Source organism: Phyllostomus hastatus, unplaced genomic scaffold (assembly GCF_019186645.2).
Source record: "Phyllostomus hastatus isolate PE091 unplaced genomic scaffold, TTU_PhHast_1.1 phas_scaffold_182, whole genome shotgun sequence".
Taxonomy (NCBI): Eukaryota; Metazoa; Chordata; class Mammalia; order Chiroptera; family Phyllostomidae; genus Phyllostomus; species Phyllostomus hastatus.
The window spans coordinates 22,959,932-22,979,768 of NW_025334013.1; the positions used below are offsets into that span (position 1 = coordinate 22,959,932).

At 41.6% G+C, this 19,837-nt stretch overlaps 1 protein-coding gene across 4 annotated transcripts in view; it reads right to left on the bottom strand.

Moving 5' to 3' along the window:
* KIAA0319L (KIAA0319 like) overlaps positions 1 to 19,812 on the bottom strand; it is a 98,568-nt gene extending 78,756 nt beyond the window's left edge. Inside the window, exons 1-2 of one of the 4 annotated variants that reach the window (XM_045858457.1) lie at positions 19,652 to 19,812; positions 16,480 to 16,649 (exon numbers count right to left, since the gene is read on the bottom strand). In XM_045858457.1, coding sequence (XP_045714413.1) covers positions 16,480 to 16,649; positions 19,652 to 19,812 — 331 coding nt within the window. Of the gene's footprint in view, positions 1 to 16,479; positions 16,650 to 19,327 lie in introns of all 4 variants that reach the window. The other 3 variants (XM_045858459.1, XM_045858460.1, XM_045858458.1) reach the window with 3 other exon arrangements.
* Positions 19,813 to 19,837: the final 25 nt, after the last annotated feature.

Genomic DNA, 19,837 nt, shown 5'->3' on the forward strand with positions numbered 1-19,837 from the left:
CACCATCTGTCTTCCTGCGGCTATCATCAAAAAAAGTACGCGTTCTCTCAGAAACAGCTGGCCTTGGCCAACATGGCTGCCGTATGAAAATGAGACAAGCGGGCATATTATCAATCTCAAAATCAACTCACAGGAACTGTTCAAAAACAAACCACCCCAGGGGGAACCCTTCACCTTCCTTTTGACTGTCAGCATGTCTGTCACCTGCACACCCACTAATAAACAAATACAAAAATGGTTCCATATTACTCTCTGCACCCGTTCGCTCCCTCAGGGGTTAGCCTATTCAGAAAGCCAGGCAGAGGAGGTAACTAAATCCTTTAAAGCGCACAATCGGGTATTATGAAGTTTGGAAAAAGCCAGGGTAATAACCACTGCCCTCTCTCCTTTTCAAAAGGGCCAACACTTTTTTCCTCAACTGCACATAGGTTAGATTGAAAGGTGGCAGCAGCCTCACAAAGCAATCCTTTGAAAAGAAAATAATTACTATTCATTGCTTTTGCTGTGTGCCTAGCTTTCGGAGTACCGTTTGTTAAATGTTATGGTGTAGGTGATTTGCTGAAACTAAGCTAACTGCTAAATGAGAATAAGTAGGCTTTGTATCCACAGTCTGACTCCTTTCTCTTTACCACAATGTTTCCATTTCTCCCAAACACCATTCTGATCAAAGACAAACTCCCTACGGAACTAGCTGCTCAGCAGATACCCCTCAGACACTATTCACATTAACTCATTTGTCTACAGACAGAGGTGGGGAAAAATCTTCCAAATAAATGATTACAAAACCTGAGTCTTGCAACACTTCTCTAGTTAAGAATACTTAGAAGACTGAATCCTCTCCTATAAGACTGTCACAAAGAAAACTCAAAGGCACTAGATTGGGGCAAATTGACGAAGAGAAAAAGAATACAATAACATCTCTGAAAAAGAGGGCAATATTTACATGCAAAAAAAGAAAGAAATGTTCTTTTAATCTACCTACTTAAGGCAGAATAACTATACTTTCAAGGTTAAAAGAACTATGAAAATAACCCTCATTTAATCTTGGTTTAATGAGAAAATATATTCAGTCTCCAAGTTGAGGTTCATACAGAACCCTCAGAAGAGTGAGCTTAAAAACTTTTCAAAAGAAAACCCCATGTCAAGATCAATACCCTTATTCCATCTTATTCTATCTTCTGGCCTCCACCCTACAAGTCTGGTAAAGGCTCTGGCACCTGAAATAAGACTGACTGGGTTTGAATCTCAATCCAGTCAATTTACTGTGTCACCTTGGGTCAAATCTCCTGGTTTCTTCATGTACAAGGACCTAACCTGTGGGATTACTATAGATGTTGTAGGAGATACGCTATGCAAAGCGTATGCAAAGCCTGGCATGTAAAAGCTCAGTAAATATTAGCTGCCATTACTTTTGTTGTTATTACACTTCATTTCAGCTCAGGCACCACTTCTTCCAGAAAGTCTTCCTTGATGGAACCTTCATCCCAGGATTCCTCTTTTCTGTATATTTTACATATGCTTCTATCGTAGTATTTCTCTCAATGGATCACATTTGTTTGTCTACCTCACACACTCTGCCCTCTTTAAATGCTGGGGTTGTAGCTTGCATCTCTGAATTTATACTTATCATGTAGTAGACATTCAAAGAATTATTTGTTAACTTTAAAAGTTTATTCAATATTTAAATACATTTGTGTTATTTTTGTTCATGTCCTTTAATCCTCATCTGAGGATAATTTTTAAATGATTTTTGAGAGTGGAAGTGAAAAAGAAACATCAGCATGAGAGAGAAATATCAATCAGTTGCCTCCCATATGAGCCCCAACTGGGGATCAAACCTGGGGATTGAACTGCAACCTAGATATGTGCCCTGACTGGGGATCAAACCTGCAACCTTTTGGTGTATGGGCTGACACTCCAACCAACTGAGCCACCTAGCCAGGGCTACATTTTTTTTTAAACAAAATCTAACAAAAAAATGTCAGTTCCAATATGGAATTACTTGAATTTTAGTCACTTGAGTCAGATCCTTAGGGTTAATTAATTTATTTGAATAAAAGAAGACAAGGACAAGAGATAAAAACAAAGTCCTCAGTTAACTAAAAAAATATTTTCCAATTAAACTGGGGAGAGCACTGAATGGGAAGTATGATGAAGATGTCAGAGAGAGAAACTGAAAAAAAGCTTAGTGGGTTAGGAGGAAACAACTGAATCATGTGACCAGCCAGGAAAAAAGCCTTTCTGCCTAAACATTAAACTGAAAAATCCTTTCAAATCTCAAAAGCAATCTTTCCTCAAGAAAGGACCAATCGAATTTCAGTTCCTTGAGCTATCTATTTCAGACCACTCAATTTCACTCACAAGCAAGATATGCTTTCATCATAGAACAAAGCAACAGTGGGTGGAGAATAGCTTTCCAGTTCACCTAAGCAAACAGCCATCCATCATCCATCACTGATGACACCTAGATCCATTCAATTTCCCTTCTCCTGAGTAATGATGGGAAGAGGTGGGGAGAAAACCCTCAAAATGCTAGTCACCTAGGTGACAAAATGGAAACCAGTCTAGTATAATCCTACGCCCTTAGCATCTACCTGACTGATACTTATTAGTCAAAACTTTGCATTAACTAGATATAGTTACTGTTAAATTTCAAAAGACCTATCTATTAAGGCTTGGTCCAAAGCCATTTTCACAACTGAGGTATAAGTGAGAGTATTATTCAAAACACTGATATAGCTGGAAATAGCTCTCCTACCATAAACTCACCTGCTCAGAAATGATCCAGTCATCAAGGGTTTTATAATATTTAAAGGTAGATTAAAGGAAAATGACTTAGCCATGTACTTTTTAAAAACACACACACTGTAACTAGCAGTTACATTGCTACATGTGACATACTCAGAATCTCCTGCTTCGCTCTTTCTCCCACTACCTTATGACTAAAAGACTCTGGAGAATGCTGTCAGCAAGGAGAGCACGCCTCCAAGCCACAGTGTGAAGGAACCCACACCTTTCTATGTAACACTGTCTTTGTATTTTAAAAATCACAGGTATCAAATGGTAACAGATAAACTTTGGCCTATACATAAAAATGGCTCTAAAAGGAAAAATTTTGTTTCCAAAGAGAAAAGTGTCTAGATTTGATGTCATGAATCTAGCAGTTCCCTGTAGAGCCCCTGTAGATGTGCCTGTCATCAGCCTGCAGTTGACTGCTGCCTCTGACTGCAGCGCTAATAAATCATTTGCATTCACCACAATCACAGCAACCTTCTTTTGAAACCCACACAGTGAACCTTCAATCAGAATACTGTTTTGTCTTTTGTAAAGGTTTTCTTTCTTTCCTTTCCTTCTTTTCTTTCTTTCTTTTCTTTTTCCTGACTGATTTTGTTGTTTCTAAAGAGGCCATTTAGAGAGCTGCAGCAGAAATATGTAAATTAAATAAAATAGCAGTAAGCTTTGGAGGATAATACAATACAGCAAACCATGATGTGTTATTTCAGCAGATATGGCCAATAGAGGAAAAGTTTATGTCAATTTATCCATTAAAAATCTCTCTTTTTGGAGCATTATATAAGTGTCATAAAAAAAAAAACAAAAACCCTGCAGTGGGCTGAACTGGGACATGTGAGGACTCAATACAACCAAGCTTCGAACACTTAAATATCTCAAACAACTTTTTGCTTATAGCAAATAAAACGCAGAGCTACAGATGCTTTCTCATCTGTGTGTAAATGAAAGCAAAACTGTGTGAGTAGTTAGTATTCTTAGAATTTTGGAGCCAGTTTATTTAAATGAAATCAAAGTCAATCTGTATCTGTACAGAAATAATTTTCTTAGGGCTCTCATTCTCTAGTTTTTACAGAGCTATACATACTCTTCCCTCTACCCCTCCCTCCGAGGTAAGGAAGTGAAAAGAGCTCTGCAGGTTAAAAAATCGCTCCCAGCAAACCTGGGAGAAGGAAGTTCAAAGGGATCAGAATATCCCTTGTCTCACCAGCCTGCTTTAGAACAGGGTTCAGCGTGTCCCTGCCCCACTCTTTGTGCTCCCAGAGCGCATCTGGGAATTGATCATGCTACTTTATGTTTTTTTACATCTATCTCTGCCTCTACAGAGTGAACTCTCAGATGGCAGGAACTAGGTTTTATTTAGATGGGGATGGTGTTTGTTGACCTGAATTGAATATATCTACTGTGTGAGCATAACACCTACATATTAAATATCATTAAGTGATTTGAATTAAGCATCCTAAAGAAGGAATTAAAATTCAGTAAGCATATTTTTAAGACACTGAATGTAACACCACACATATAAAGAACCAGGGATACACTGGGCGGGTGCGCTGGGATGGGAGTAAAAGGCAGAAAACTGTACTTGAATTAAAAATAATAATAAAAATACATTAAAAAAAGAACCAGGGATACAAATATTAAAAACATGTATTTTAGTTAAAGTCACCAGTATAATGTGGCACTGATATTCAGATACTTTGGTATTGTTTGGTTTATTTACTATAGATGTATGGCTTTTTAATAGACTTCATTTTTATGACAGGCACCTATATGTTATCCTTCTCTTATAGCTCCATTTTCAAGTTGACTGTAATTCATACTACTGACAGGATAAAAATTTGGGCAAAATGGTCAATACTTCAGACTTCCAAATTACCTGGTACGGGCTCTTTCTAACCACAGAGAAACTGGCTTTCCCTACCCTCATCTGCAAAATGGCAATATTTCTTTGCTGCTTCAAAAGTAACCTTAATTATAGGCAAAACATAAGGATATCAAAATGCGTCTTGGTGTATATGTGTGTGTGGCTCTCACACATACACACACTCCCTGTAGGCACACAGAACCACGCCCCCCCAAACACATCGATGCACAGAGGGCCTTCATCTTTATCTCTTCCTCTCTTCTTCCCCACTGACAGAAGCAGCCATGCTGCCAAGGCAGCAACCCCCACATGAAATATGAGAGTGGAGGCGAACCGGCTCAATCAAAACAGCTTGGGAAAAGAAAGGAGGGTATGCTTGTCAGCAAAGTCTCTGTGGAAAGGCCAGAAAACTTTTGCTTCTGCTTTGACCATCCTGGGCAAATAACCCTATTCCAGGGCTTCTTATCTGAGCTTAGAGGCCAAATACCAACACTTAACCTTTTACATGTGGGTAATATGGAAATGCACCCAGTTATTTGAAAAGTGCACTGTGAGAAATGTCAGGGTGCGGCTCAGAAGCACACTCTGGAGAACAGAGCTGAGAGCGATTTTGAAAACAAGCAGTTGAAAGGCTGATGAAGTGGAAAGCACAAGTAGAAGCAAAGCTCGCACTGCTCCAGCACAGGGGGCTGTTCTGCAGGCCAAAAGCCACCAACTGACCCAGCAGGATACAGATTACTCAGCTTTCTGAAATGGAATATGACTCGACACCTCTCTACAAGGCTGCTTCATTTGTTCTGATTAAGATTCACTCATTCTACCAGGCCCACTTCCATAAGCCTCCAGCTGACTCAGTTAAAAACAATAAACACTGTTATCAGAGGGGGGGTGGGGGGAGGGAGGGAGGGAGGGAAACCATTTCTTAACAGGCAGAATAGCAGTCCTTTAAACTTTTAAACCTGAATCTCAAATTAGAGCTACAGAAGTAAAGCCAAGTCAATATAAACTCCCCATCTCCCAGGTCTGATAATACTAGTCATTTCCCTCATTACTTAAAAGAGAGAATCCACAAACACACACTTATTTCAAACTCAAATATGCTACCTGGTTTAGAATCAAAGTTATTAATGTTAAGCCAGTTGGAAGAAAAACAGCATTTTTAAAATCCTGTCATTTGCTGGGAGAGTTTAAAAAGGGGGGAATTGGCATGAGCTACACTGGGCACCCACCCTTAGGGACAGAGACTGCAGTTGGAGTTTCAGATATGCCTTGGCCAGCATTCTTCCCTGCTTTTGTATCTCCTAGGGCAGCGTCTGTGATGGTTAGTGCACCGCTCAGGGACATTATAATTCTACCTTATCTTAGGATATTTTACAGTTTCCTTTTGTGACTGACCAGAGAAGTTCAGGATTTATATAATTTGGTGTGTGTCAGATGCTAAGCACTGGAATTGTTCCCCTCAGACCTGATGCCAAAAAGGCAGGAGCATCCTGATGCAGAAAAAATTTTCATGAGCTGACTGGCTAGATGTATCTAAAACCCATGAAGTCAACGGAGGATACATACTTCCAAAATGGGGGCCAAGCCTGCAGCTGTAGGACTTTTTCCAAATCTTCAGATAACCACTCTCACTGCTCATTCAGGAATCTGAGTTATTAGCGGTGGAGAGAATGGGCTGGATTGAAATACTATATTGTGGACAAGGGCTTCACCTACATAATTCTTAGCAGAAGGTTACTCTATTGAGACCAGCTTGAGACATCAAATTGCTGACTCTCCCACAGTCCTGGGATTCTGCAAGCAGAGTGGCTCTCGTCCCTGAGTTGCCTTGGGTCCCTACAGAGGCCTCAGCCTCTTTGGAGGAAACTCGATACCAGCAGCATCATTCCTCTTAGAGAGAACTTCTGTTCCCTAGGAATGACAAAGGTCTCAAAGACTGCCAGCTCCACGAGGACAGAGACTATGTCCACCTTACTCACCACTGCATTCCTGACGCCTAGGTTGCCTTCCTTCCTTCAAATATGTTTGGAAGGAAGGAAGGCACTAACTCTGCAAGCTACTTCTGACACAAAACCCAGAAGTACTATTGAATCACCTTCAGTCAAAACACTGTGCCAACCAAAAAAGTTGGAGCTAACCTAGCCTACCACAAGGCTTTGCTAAGCACGGACACAACATTAGTGTTGCAGGAAGTGAGCCAGGGCTGAGGACCAGGTGGTGTCCTGGCAGCAGGAGAGAGTCCCCTTCCAGAGAAAAAGCATCCTTGGCTAAAGGATGAACATGCAGCCAGTCAAGCTCCTCAGTGGCATGTTATAGTTATGGAAAATGCACAACACAGCTCCCTCTGTCATGGGCTTCAACAAACCTCCTGCCCGTAAAGCTGTATGAACGGAGGTCTAATTTTTCCTGACAATGCAGAAAGGTCGGGTTGCCTACATTATACTAAAAAATGTAGGGACAGCCTTGACCAGTGTGGCTCAGTTGTTTGGGCGTTGTGCCGAAAGTAAAAGGTCACAGGTTCGATTCCTGGTCAGGGCCTAGGTTGCAGGTTCAGTCCCCAGTCAAAGAGTGTGCAACAGGCAACTGATCAACGTTTCTCTCACACATCGGTGTTTCTCTCCCTTTCTCCCTCTCTTTCCCTCTTTCTAAAAATAAATAAGTAAATAAAATATTTTTTAAAAATTATTTTTAAATGTTGGGAGGGACTGACATCCCACTAAATAGAACTGTAAAGAAGCCAGCCAAGACCTCAATCCTGCTGCCCACTGGGTCATCTTGGAATTAGACAAGAGTTTAACCAAAGAGAATTTTACTTTATCACATTATAATGACTATTGCTAACATTTCCTGAACTGTTATTTATGCACCTGGAAGTGGGTTAAGCACTTGGTGTGAATATTTTATTTAACCCTCACAACAATCCCATGAGGGGTGCTGCCTTTCCCATGTTGCAGGTGAGGAGCCTGATGAAAGGTGGTTTTCAGGAAGACCGACCAGTAAGCAATAGAACCAGGGCCCAGATTCAGGCCTGTCTGACTTCAGAGTACACGCTCCCTACCCCTGGCCACTCTGCCTTCTGCCTCTTGCTCAGATGGTAAGTAGGCATGTGATCAAGACCAAGTCTTAACTTCTCTCTAGAATCTAACCCAGCAGTGTCTGGAACCAAAAGTGGCTAAAGGATCTTAACCACACGGGCTGACATGTTATAAGGAAGCTCTTGGATTAAAGGATCAAAAAGAAAATTCAAAATGCAGGCCCTCAAACCAAGAACTATGCATTTTGACTCAAATTCTTCAATACTGCTCACGTCATTAAAAAATGGCCAAACACGAAGCACACACATAATTCTTGGTCATATTCTTGCCAATTCCACATATTGAATTGAAAAGTGTTCCAATTAGTAAGATCATTTACAAAAAGGTTTTCTTTAGTTATTTTCAGAGAGAGGCGAAGGGAAGAAGAAAGAGAAAAACATCCATCAGTTGCCTCTCACACATCTCCAACTGGGGACCTAGCCCATAGCCCAGGCAAGTGCCTTGACCGGGAATCAAACCAGTGACCCTTGGGTTCACAGGCCGGCACTTAATCCACTGAGCCACACCAGCCAGGGTCTAATTAGTAAGATTTTTATACAATCTCCAAAATAAACCAAAAGGCCTTGCTTTGGCCCTGCAAATATTATTTTGTTTTAACAAACTCCTCCACTATCTTATTATTTCCTCCCTTGAGGAATTCCTGAGAAAAGTGAGTTTAAGAAAGTTTTTAAATTGAATTGGATTTATTGGCCAATTATGCCATTTTCTTATCCCTCTTTGCTTTGTTAGGAAATGTTTATTTTTGCATAATGTTTCTAAAAGGCAAAAAGAACCCACTAAGAGTTTTATAGTTTTCCAAGTTAGAGAAAAAGACTTAAGATGATTATCTTTTACTAAAAAGTGTGTAAGCAAGAACTTCACTGCATTGGGAGAGAGGCAAAATTAGAGGATTCTGATTGGTCTTACTTAGCTCAGTTAAACTGTGATATAACAAGATACCGAAGACTTGCTCAATGTTAGCTGAAGTTTAGAATCAAAAGGCTTGCATGGTTTATGTTAACAGCCAGAACACTCTACCTTCCCCCAGCTGCCATGTACTCAAGTCATTGTCCTACAGTCCAAGGAGACAGATTTAGGATTAATAATTTATCACCTTCCTGTACTGCAATGTAGTTAGGAATATAGGACAGTTTGGCAGGAGAAAGTTCCTGCTGAAGGCTCATTGGTATGAGATATATTTCATTAGTCATCCATAGGTGCCCAAAAGATACAAGAGCAGGGATATAATGCCACCTAAAAAGTCTCCTGAAAATGTTTTTCTCCTGAAGATAAGATCTATGCACATTCAAAATACATTCTCCTAAAGGAAAAAGAAAACACTTAGTCTGCTACAAGAGGCGTTACAGCCAGTCCTCAAAGTACAACCAAAGGATAGAGGCAACGGAGGAAAGTGAGTTCCAGTGCCTTCTATCTGCCAGAGGCAAATACAAGTAGTTATATTTTGATAAGATCAAAAACAGAATGAGTACTGGGGAAAAGATCTCTTGTCCAACCAGGAGCAGTCCTTGTCTCATATGTAGTTTTTGTGTGGTTTGAGGGTGATAATTAATCTCTCCCACCCAGAGTTTGGGATTAATTACAAAACATAAAACATGGTAGTCAGAGGTAGATGGAGACTGAAATACTATCTTTATAAGAAGTGATAAGAGGACTAGAGAACAAAGCTTAGATGCACAATCAAAATGGGCTTTCTAATACTTTCCCATGCTGAATGAAACTTACCCCAGTGGACAAAGGCAGGGGGTCCTAGCATGGGCAGACCAGTTACCTAGAACACGGCAGGGAGATTGATTCATGCAAATCCTGAAGACTGGCCACTCCATACAACAGGACTCTTTTCCAGTCTCACCAGTCAGAAAAATCAGTCCTCCATTAATGAAGACAGTCAGAGTAAAGGTGGAAAAGAGCAAAAATTTCCTTCCAAATATTATTCCCTCCTGGGAAGTAAAGTGTCCATTAATGGGCTAAGATTGAAAATCAGAGTAGGAAAGAATGATTCTCTTTAACATGTATATTCCAACGTGGTACTATTTCCAGCATTATCTTTAGGTTAACCCAACAAACCTTTATTGTTACCTACTATGTGCTAGATGCTAGGTATGTAACTATGAGTAAGATACTTACATGAAGCAGTCACATAAGTAATCATAGTAGACTCTGCTCCCAGCCATGATGGAGTAACAGGTACTAGACTCACCATCTGCCATAAAACTACACAACCGACAGAACAGACAACTGTTTTTAGGAAATAAGAGGCAGTGTGAGGCTACAACCCCTGAGAGATGGGAAACTTGAAGTGAGCCTTACTACTGCCCAGTTCTCTGTTAAGAGACAATTTTCCAACCAGTGCACAGAAAGCCAGAACCCAAACAGAACAGAGGGGCCTCAGTGAGCCCAAGAAGCAGCAATCTGAGTGTGGCTAGAATCTGAGTGGTAAGACACTGAAGAGGAAGGAGCTGTGAAAGGAGGGGCAGGGCCGCAGAAGCCTATTGGGAGAATTCCCTGCCAGGCAGAGGGGGTAGGATATAAAGGCACAGGGCAAGCCCATCTGGGGTTTATTAGATAGTAGATGCTACAAGGCTGAGAGGAAAACAAAATCACAAGAGGTCAAACAGTTCTGGGGGAAGGAGGTAGGAGCATTTTGGAATTCTATCTCTGCAAGAGCAAAGAAATCACATTAACACTGTAGATCAGCAAACACCAGAAAGGCTTCATCTTAGAGTGGGTCACACTCTAGAGCAGAGGTGTCAAACACATTTTCACCAGGGGCCACATCAGCCTCCGGGTTGCCTTCAAAGAGCCGAATGTAACTTTAGGACTGTATAAATGTAACTACTCCTTAACTAGGGGCAAGGAGCTCAGTGCTGCCGCCAGGTAGAAACAAAGTGCCAGGCCAGATAAAACAAGGTGGAAGGCCGGATTAGACCAGCGGGCCTTGTGCTTGCCACCTGTGCTCTGGAACAAGACCTACTTAGAACCTCTCCTCATAAAGCCTACCACCCCCCAGTATAATCTGGTGTAATAAATAGGAGATGTGTAGACACCATGAGAACTTTGAAGAGCAGGTTCAATCAGGGGGCTCAGGGAAAGCATTATGAAGGAATGCTTATGGTTACCTGAATCAGAATACATCAGGAGGCAGGATGATAACAGCATATGAAAGGAATGGAGCGCTCTGCCTGGGAACATGAGATAGCAGCACACCCCAAACAGTGATCTGAATGTGGAGGGGAGAAAGGAGTATACAATGACTCAGGGGTCTCTGCCTGAGAACAGGAGTGGAGGTGGTCTTTTCACGACTATACGGGACAAAGGAAGAGGAAGAGGGGTAAAAGATCATGGGTTCATTTTTGACATATTAGAAGTAGCTGTGAGACATCCAGTTGGAGATGTGTAACACAGAGGTGGCTGAGTGGTTTGTAACCCAGAGAGAAGTGAATGAACGGTTACAGATACAGGAGTACTGGGCACACAGTTTACAACTACGGGGGGAAAAGAGATTTCCCAGAGACTGCACACAAGAGTAAGACAAAAGAGAGTAGAAACAGAATTCCAAAGAGCAAAACTTTTAAGGGACAAGCTAAGAAGTGAATGATGAAGAATAATTGGGAAGCTCGATGCATAAGCTGGAAGGAGAACCAAATACAGCCTGGTGTAATTTAAGGCAACTGAGGAAAGGGTCTTAAGAAAGGACTATGCAAAGGTGCCCAATGCAGCAGTTAAGTGAGGTAAAAACTAAAGGTCTCCCACTGAGAAGGTCACTGGTTACCTTGGCAAAAGCCAAGGTTTGGGCAGAAGCCAGACCTCACTAGACTCAGAGGAGGACAGAGGTGGGAGATGGGGACAGCGCATGTGGTCTGCTCCCTCTGAACGCTTCAGTGGCTGGAAAGACTAAGTCATGGACCTGGCTAGAGATGCCTCACAAAGAACAAATCTGGCTCAATAAACACTATATTTGTTGACTGAATATGTGCTTTTTAAAAAGTAAATGAATGATTTGTACCCATCTGGTTGTTTTACCAGTCCTTGTTTCTTACTGTGTCTATCTGCACACTGGATATGAATTATGCATAAGGCAAGTTCCATTTCCTCCACAAAACCCTCCCTGATTTTTCTAAATGTCAAAACCCTCCTCTTTTAAAATAAAAAAGACAGACAATAACAAGTGTTAGTGAGGACACAGAGAAACTGGAACCCTCATATATTGCTGGTAGAAATGTAAAATGGTGCAGCTGCTATAGAAGAGAAAACGTTAAAGAGTTCCCATATGATCCAACAATTCCAATCCTAGGTATTAAAGAGAATGTGGTATAGCCATACAATGGAATATTATTCGGCCATGAAAAGGGATAAAATACTTATATATGGTACAACATAAATGAACATTGAAAACATTATGTTAAATGAAAGAAGCCAGACACAAAAGATCACATACTAGCCCTGGCCAGTGTGGCTCAGTGGATTGAGCACCGGCCTGTGAACCAAAGGGTCGCCTGTTCAATTCCCCATCAGGGCACATGCCTGGGTTGCAGGCTGGGTCCTCAGTGAGGGGCGTGCGAGAGGCAACCACGCATTGATATTTCTCTCCCTTTCTTTCTCCCTCCCTTCCCCTCTGTCTAAAAATAAATAAATAAATAAAAAATTTTTAAATCACATACTGTATGGATTCATTTACGTGAAATGTCCAGAATAGACAAATCCAGAGTCAGAAAGTAGATTAATGGTTTCCAGAAGTTAGGGGGAGGGAGAAGAATAGGGAATGGTTGCTAATAGAACATGGTTTCTTTTCACTTGGGGGTAGTGAGTAAGAAAAATGTTCTGGAATTATATAATTATATTATATCTCAATTAAAAAAGAATATCCTCCTTTAATCTCTTACTACAGAACTCCTAAATCCTGCCCATCTTTTTAGCACTACTTCATACTGAGTGAAATGACTCCCTTCAGTGACAGAGAGATATCTTGAAAACAGCCTCATCCTTTTCTGGACTAGTTCACATTCTAATAGATACCATACTGTACCCCTGACATCCCTGCCCTTTTCAGCTTATTCCCATATCTACCATTATCATTCTTCTATATCCCAGCAAAATGATCTAGGAATTTACCATTATTATTATTTCTATTATTCTTCTGGAACCCTCATTCTGCTTAAAATGTTCAGTAGCTTCCAACTTCCAAAGTAGAATGCTTGCTTATAAGAGGTGCATAAAACAAATCACTGGAGTATGAAAAGGAAATAGCAGCACAATTTATATGTTTTTTAGTTGATTCCTTTAAGTTTTTGTTTTTGGCAGCTCCTATATACATAAGACATTAGCACAATAGTACTTGTTACAATGTATGAGTAAACATATATTAGGGTATATCCTCAACTTTTTTTATGGAGTAGAGAGCATAAGCAAGAATATTTTTAGACCACCTACCAAAAGAGACTAAAATCAAAGCTTCTTTGCCTGGCACATAAGATCCTTCATGACCTGGCCACCACCTACCTCTTCAGGAACTGCCATTTCAGCTCTGCTCTTTATATTCCAGCAACACCAAACTGCTTGTAGCGTTTCCACTATATTAGGCTGTTTCATACTTTTGTGCCTTTGCTCTTGCATTCCGCTGCCAGAGAATACAACTGCCCACCAATCACCACCCTCAATTGTAGGGAAATTGTAGCAATGTTTTGCAACATAGAATAAGTGAGTGTTGATGAATGCTCTTCTTCTAAAAGTGTCCTTGAGGTAAGTCCCTAAAAGGGGAATTACTAAGTCAAAGAACATGAACATTTTAAAGATCTGGATACTTATGCGAAAAAGCTCTCTGTTCAAACTCCCCAGCACAATATGAGGGCAACCACATTACCCTTTGGCAACACTAGACATTTCTACATTTATCTTCATCAATAAGATGGATTAAAAAGGATCGCTCATTTTAATCGGCAGTTCTTTGGTAATGAGAACGAATATTTTTTAAATGTTTATAAATCATTTTAATTTCTTATGTATGGTACTCTGTGTCCTTTATTCATTTTTCCTATTAGGATATTATGTTTTTTAAAGAACTGATGAGGAAGAGATCTAATAAACTCAGATATATAACAAATCTGTCATGTGTTGCTTGTCACACTCCCTCAGTTGGAACACAACTGGTTCTCAGTTCTTCCATGGTAAAGCTCCAAACTCTCCTAAAACGGAAGCTGTATGATCCAATCTCCACCAAAACCACTCCTAAGAAGGACATACAGAGGATCCAGAGACCCATGAAAAGATGCTTAGTATGGCTAGCTATCAGAGAGATGCAAATTAAAACCACAATGAGATACCACTTCACACCAGTCAGAATGGCCATCATAAACAAAACAACAAACAAATGTTAGAGGTTGTGGAGAAAAGGAAACCCTAGTGCACTGTTGGTGGGACTGCAGACTGGTATAACCACTATGGAAAATAGTATGGAATTTTCTCAGAAAACTAAAATGGATCTGCCTTTTGACCCAGCAATTTCACTGTTGGGATTATATCCTAAGAACCCTGAAACACCAATCCAAAAGAACCTATGCACCCCAATGTTCATAGCAGCACAACTTACAATAGCCAAGTATCAGAAGCAACCTAGGTGCCCATCAGTAAATGAATAGATCAAAACACTACAGAACATTTGGAATTCTACGCAGCAGAAAGAAAGGAGCTCTTACCCTTTGCGACAGCATGGTTGGAACTGGAAAGCACTATGCTAAGCTAAATAAGCCAGGCGGTGAAAGACAAATGATCTCACCTTTACCAAGAACCTAATCAACAAAACAAACAAACAAGCAAAATATAACCAAAGACACTGAAATAGAGAACAAACTGACAGTCACCAGAGGGGAGAGGGGAGGAAATTTCAGTGGAAAAGGGGAAGGGTTTGCAGGAACAAGTATAAAGGACACACTGACAAAAACAAGGGGGGGGAGGTGTGGAAATGGAAGGGAGGTGGAAAGGGCTGAGAGGGTGGGATGGGAGTAAAAGGCAGAAAACTGTACTTAAACAATTTTTTAATTAAAAAAAAAAAACCACTCCTAAGAATACCACCTTTCCACCTTTATACTCAAACTGCTCACTAGGATGCTGCTTTTAAGCAACAAGCTCAAGCAATACTAAGACTAGCCCAACGAACCCACAATATGTCTGATCAAGCGTTAGACTGAAAAATAAGAAAAACTTGGAAATGCTGCTTCCTACCCTATACTTGGAATCCCTCAGATGACAAATTGCTTATCATGGTTCAGGGTAAAAAACTGTCTTTAGTCCTCCAAAAGATCACCTGTGGTTGGAAGGCACTGTAGCAGAAGAAAAAGAGCATGAGCTTCAGAGTGGACACACCTGAGTCTAGAAACCTGGCTCTGTCATGTTCTTGTCATGTGAACTTGGTCAAGTCATTGTGTGCCTCTGAGCCTCAACTTCTTTATCTATAAAATGGGAATAAAACTATCTGTTTTAGGTTTATCATGAGGATTAAATGAGATAAGACATGTAATGTTTATAACCAGGGGTCTGGTAGGCTATAGGTGCACTTCAACAAATGTGGTTTTCCTACTCTGATGGTGCTAAATCAGTAACTTATTTAATTCAAATGATCTTACATAAAATGCTGGCCTGAAATAGCTGTCCCAGCACAGCATCATCTGGGTAAGAAACATTTAGGTCAGCTTTCTGTCAACTGCAATTTCCACTGCTATAATTACGCAATCATCAACCACCACTGCAAGACAACAAAAACCCCAAAGCTGATGTTAATAAAATTGCTAAATACAGTAATTACCTGAGTCTCAAGATCATGACCACCAATTCCTTTAGAAAAGCAACAGAAACCTTTGTAATTATAGGAGCAAGAGGCTCAATAGTTATCCCAGACAGTGGTCTCTGTAACAGAAGGCTTTCGGTCACTGCCCAGAATGGGCAGAATTTCTGAGCATACTCAGAAATCTTTCTCAAATTGCTATTTTTTCACATTTCATACTCTGAAAGAAACAATGTCAACAAAAGAACTGAAAGGGGGGAAATGACAGAAAAAAAGGATATTCTTTGAAATCTAGCCTTCTTGGCACTCTTTTCTGGCAAGAGTCTCTAGCCTGGTGAAATAATCTCTAGGAGGAAAACATACTTTATGAAATCTATCAGCATAAGCGCTCTCTATGGAAAAAGCAAGGGACACATTCTCCCTGTAATGCTGATTCCTTTAGGAAAGGAAAGGAAGCAAAGAATCATTTATTAAGCACCTATATTCAGAGTGCTGAACTATGCTATTTGATTATGTTATCTCTCAAATCCATTTGCACTTTATTTTTATTGTTGATACTTTGCCCACCTTCACCCAGCCCCCACCACCCCTCCCCTGCTCAAGGTTTTATTGTTATTAAGTGGAAATATCCAGCTCCAGGTCCACATTCCATGGACCTGGAAGTCTGCCCAACTCTGAAACCTTTATCTTTTCATTATACTTTCAGCAGATCTCAAAATGGTCATGCCAATTCTCCCATATGAGAGAGAACTCAATATGAGAGAGAACTCAATTTAACTTTTAGCTCCAAAACAAGACATACAGACAAATAATTCGAACTAAGTGTCCAACAACAGGCTGTTTCTTTCACTCAGCGCACTGCTTTTCTGCCTCCAATTAGTCTTTCAAATGAATGGAGGGACCCACACAAAATGCTCTTTTTTAAAATCTTAAATCTATAAAGAAAATGGTACCTGTTGACAACCACAGAGCACTGAAGCAGAAATAAGTATAAAACAGGCACAGGATCCTCAACCACTTCCCAGATGTCTGCCAACAAAATCCTGATAAAATCCAGGAACCAGAGCTTGGCTTCACTCCCAGCCTCTTCTCCATGGCCTTCCAGATAGGCAGAACCAGTCCACTAGAAAGAGAGAAAGAAAAGAAATTATGTGCCAAGTAATTAATAATTGATTCCTAGAAATGTGGCATGCAAGGTAGAGAACATGATAAATTAGGGGGAAGGAAAATTCCCAGTTTGTCTTTCACTGCTCATCTCTGCCAATAAATTTTAAACCTGAACTTAGGCATAACCTATAATTATCAGGATAAAAACACAGCAAAGGATATGAAATGAATCCACCGTAAAAATGAAATAACTTATTGTCCATTATTTTCTAGTCTAACAGTAAATCATCTGTGTGGAAGAATGGAAAGAATGCCAGCCTGAGAAAAAGGCCTGAATTTCAGTTCTGACAGCTTTGTGACTTTGACCAAACATACCTTCTTATCTATGAAGAGATTTAGACCTGAAGGTTTTGTGTAGCCATATTGTGTGTTTTTTTTAATTTAATGTGACTGTCTTTAGGCCGGGCACACACTCCAGTTTGCCACTGTCCATACCACTATCATCTTAAAAATATATCCAATTTATACTTTGAGGTCACCTCCCTAACCCCTAGAATCATTTGTAACTCCTGACTTGAACTCATATATACATTCAGCAAATATTTACCCAGCCCCTATTATGTGCTAGACAAGTGCTTGCTAATCTAGAATCTAGGGAGCCATTTGATTTACTTCCTTCCAGAAGGAAAAAATTAATTTCCGTCAGTTTCTTCTCTTATACAACTTCCATATATTTAATAATTACCCAAATCTTGGCAACACTAGGAAGGCTGATCTAGTTCTGAAGAAGCAGTTCAACATCAGCTGTCCTAAATGTGCACCTGTTGTCCACCTCTGGCAAATGGCACAGACTTACAATCACCACTGCCAGCCAACAGTCAGGGAGACTGGCATTGCATGGGTTGGATATCAATACTATTACCAGGAAACACACACACACACACACACACACACACACACACACACACACCTGCAAACTGAGATACAGCCTAACCAAAAAACATTTGCATTGAGCCTTAAGCATCTGAAGGACTTTATCTTTCTCATTCACTCCCATCCATTCCTATTTCTAGTTGCTCTGTAGTTGTATGTTAGGGAACAGGGGGTAGAAAGGTATGTGGGCCAGAGACATGCTCAAGAGATTAATAAATAAAGCAAGTTAGAAAGTATATCCAGCAACTTCTCTAGCCTCTAATGGTGTGTGTGTGTGTGTGTGTGTGTGTGTGTGTGTGTGTGAATGGATCTTACCCAACATATCTGTCTACCACAAAAGGATCTTAAACTCAAGGTGACTCAACACCTGTCATCAGTAGCATGGCAGGTGGGCGATAGAAGCATTAAAGAAATGAATAGGTTTTGAAAATGGGAGTAATAAACACCATTGGATTAGCAAGCTGATGATAAGTACAATATCTTACAAACCATGCATAAGAGAGAGGCAGAGCTATTTTACTGTGAACTTCCAACCAGTTATCCCTATGAAACCTACAATTGCCCAAGGGCACAAATCACTGCTAGGGTCCAGTCAAAGGCTTGCTGACCAGGGCAGGAACAACACCACATTACCAAGATCCAAATGGTTGGTTATAGAATCAAAGGTAACAGCCCAGTGAAAGAACACACACCCCCACAATACTTGACAAATGAAAATCTAGAAAAGCGTGCAATAGTTCTGGCATGTGGGGCGTTACAAGTACACCCGAAATAAAAGCACTCTCTGTTGCAGCAGCTGTTCAGACAGAGCAGGGGGTAATGTTTACTTAATACTTCAGGTTGATGGGGAATGTGTCATAGTTCAGTCTGTCAGCTACATACGTGGAACTCCATTTATGTACACAGCGTTAAGATGTTTGAACAACGACAAAGCAGGTCTGAAACAGCCTATTCAAAAGGTGTGAGTAAGCAAGAATAAAGCTCCCTTTTGAAAAGTCTCAGATATTTGGGAAAGTTACAGAGCAGACTGCCATGAATGCTTATATTTGCAGACATTGTTTTCCAACTAACTAGAAAAATGAACAGGTTGTTCAGGGCGGGGGTGGGGGGTTATCTTTCCTATTGACTCCTAGCTTCCGGTCTGTTAATCACCTAAGAAAGCAGGAGAAAAGTCAGCTAATGCTCTTCACCTACTATATCTATTGTCGGTTGGACAAGATCATGAGGTGAGAGAATGCAAAGCTTTCCTGGAATCCCGCCTAAATTTCCTTTTTCGGCTTCCTACATTCCACCTTTGTGCTCCCTGCAGCCACCGCACGACCCTCCTGTGGGGCATAATTTTCCCAGTACTGGATAAGGCAGGTTTCGCACTGTGATTTACACCTCGTGCTCAGCCCCGCCCTCTTTATTCTGCATCAACTTTTCATCTTGGTGGAAACAACGAACATCAGAGACAGCAAATGAGGGTGAGGCTGCAGAAGTCGAGGGAACTAAGACAGCGGAACCCCGAGCCGGTCTGTCAGTCAGGGGATGGCGGGAGCTCCAGGACCAGGTGCCGGCCTGAAAGAAGCGGGCTACAGCCTGGGACTCGAGCTCCGCACCTGTAAAGCCAGAAGCATCTGGCTAACCTAACAGGGCCAGAAGCGCCACCTCCGGGTCCCAATACCCGGCCAGCGAACCCCCAGAAATAGCCTGTCCCGCTTGCCCCTCCCCTGAGCTCGTGGTCCTCCGCCAGGCAGCCAGCCGCCTCCGGCCACCTACCGGGGCTCAGGGCCACACAACAGGACCCCGGCTCTCGGGAGCCTCCTCCTCCCGATCCATGGGGTCAGGGCCCCAATCTCCGCTCCCCTCACCCGGAGGAGGAGGAAGAAGGCAGTGCGGGCTTCCCACCCGGCAGCTCCCTCTTGCCTCAGCCTCCCTGGACAGCGACAGCAGCCGGAAACGCCGCCTCCTCCCACCTCCCGGGTCTCAACCCGGAAATACGCTCTTCTTGTTAAGGAAGCCCTCCTGCCCCACCACCCCGGAAGCTCAATTCCAGCCGCGAGGACGAGGGGGAGGAGGGGCAGTGCTGGGAGGTAGAACTACCTACGGGTGAAGAAACCTGAGCCTCCAGGGTGTCGCCTCCCGCTCTCCAGAGGCAGTCTGCCTGACCTGCACGAGCCCTGGACCCCAGACTCGGGCAATACCCACAAGCAAGATGGCGGCAACGGCAGCACCCACTGTGGCTTAGCGCTCCGCTGTGTCATTGGCCAGACTCTGGAGTGAAGCCGC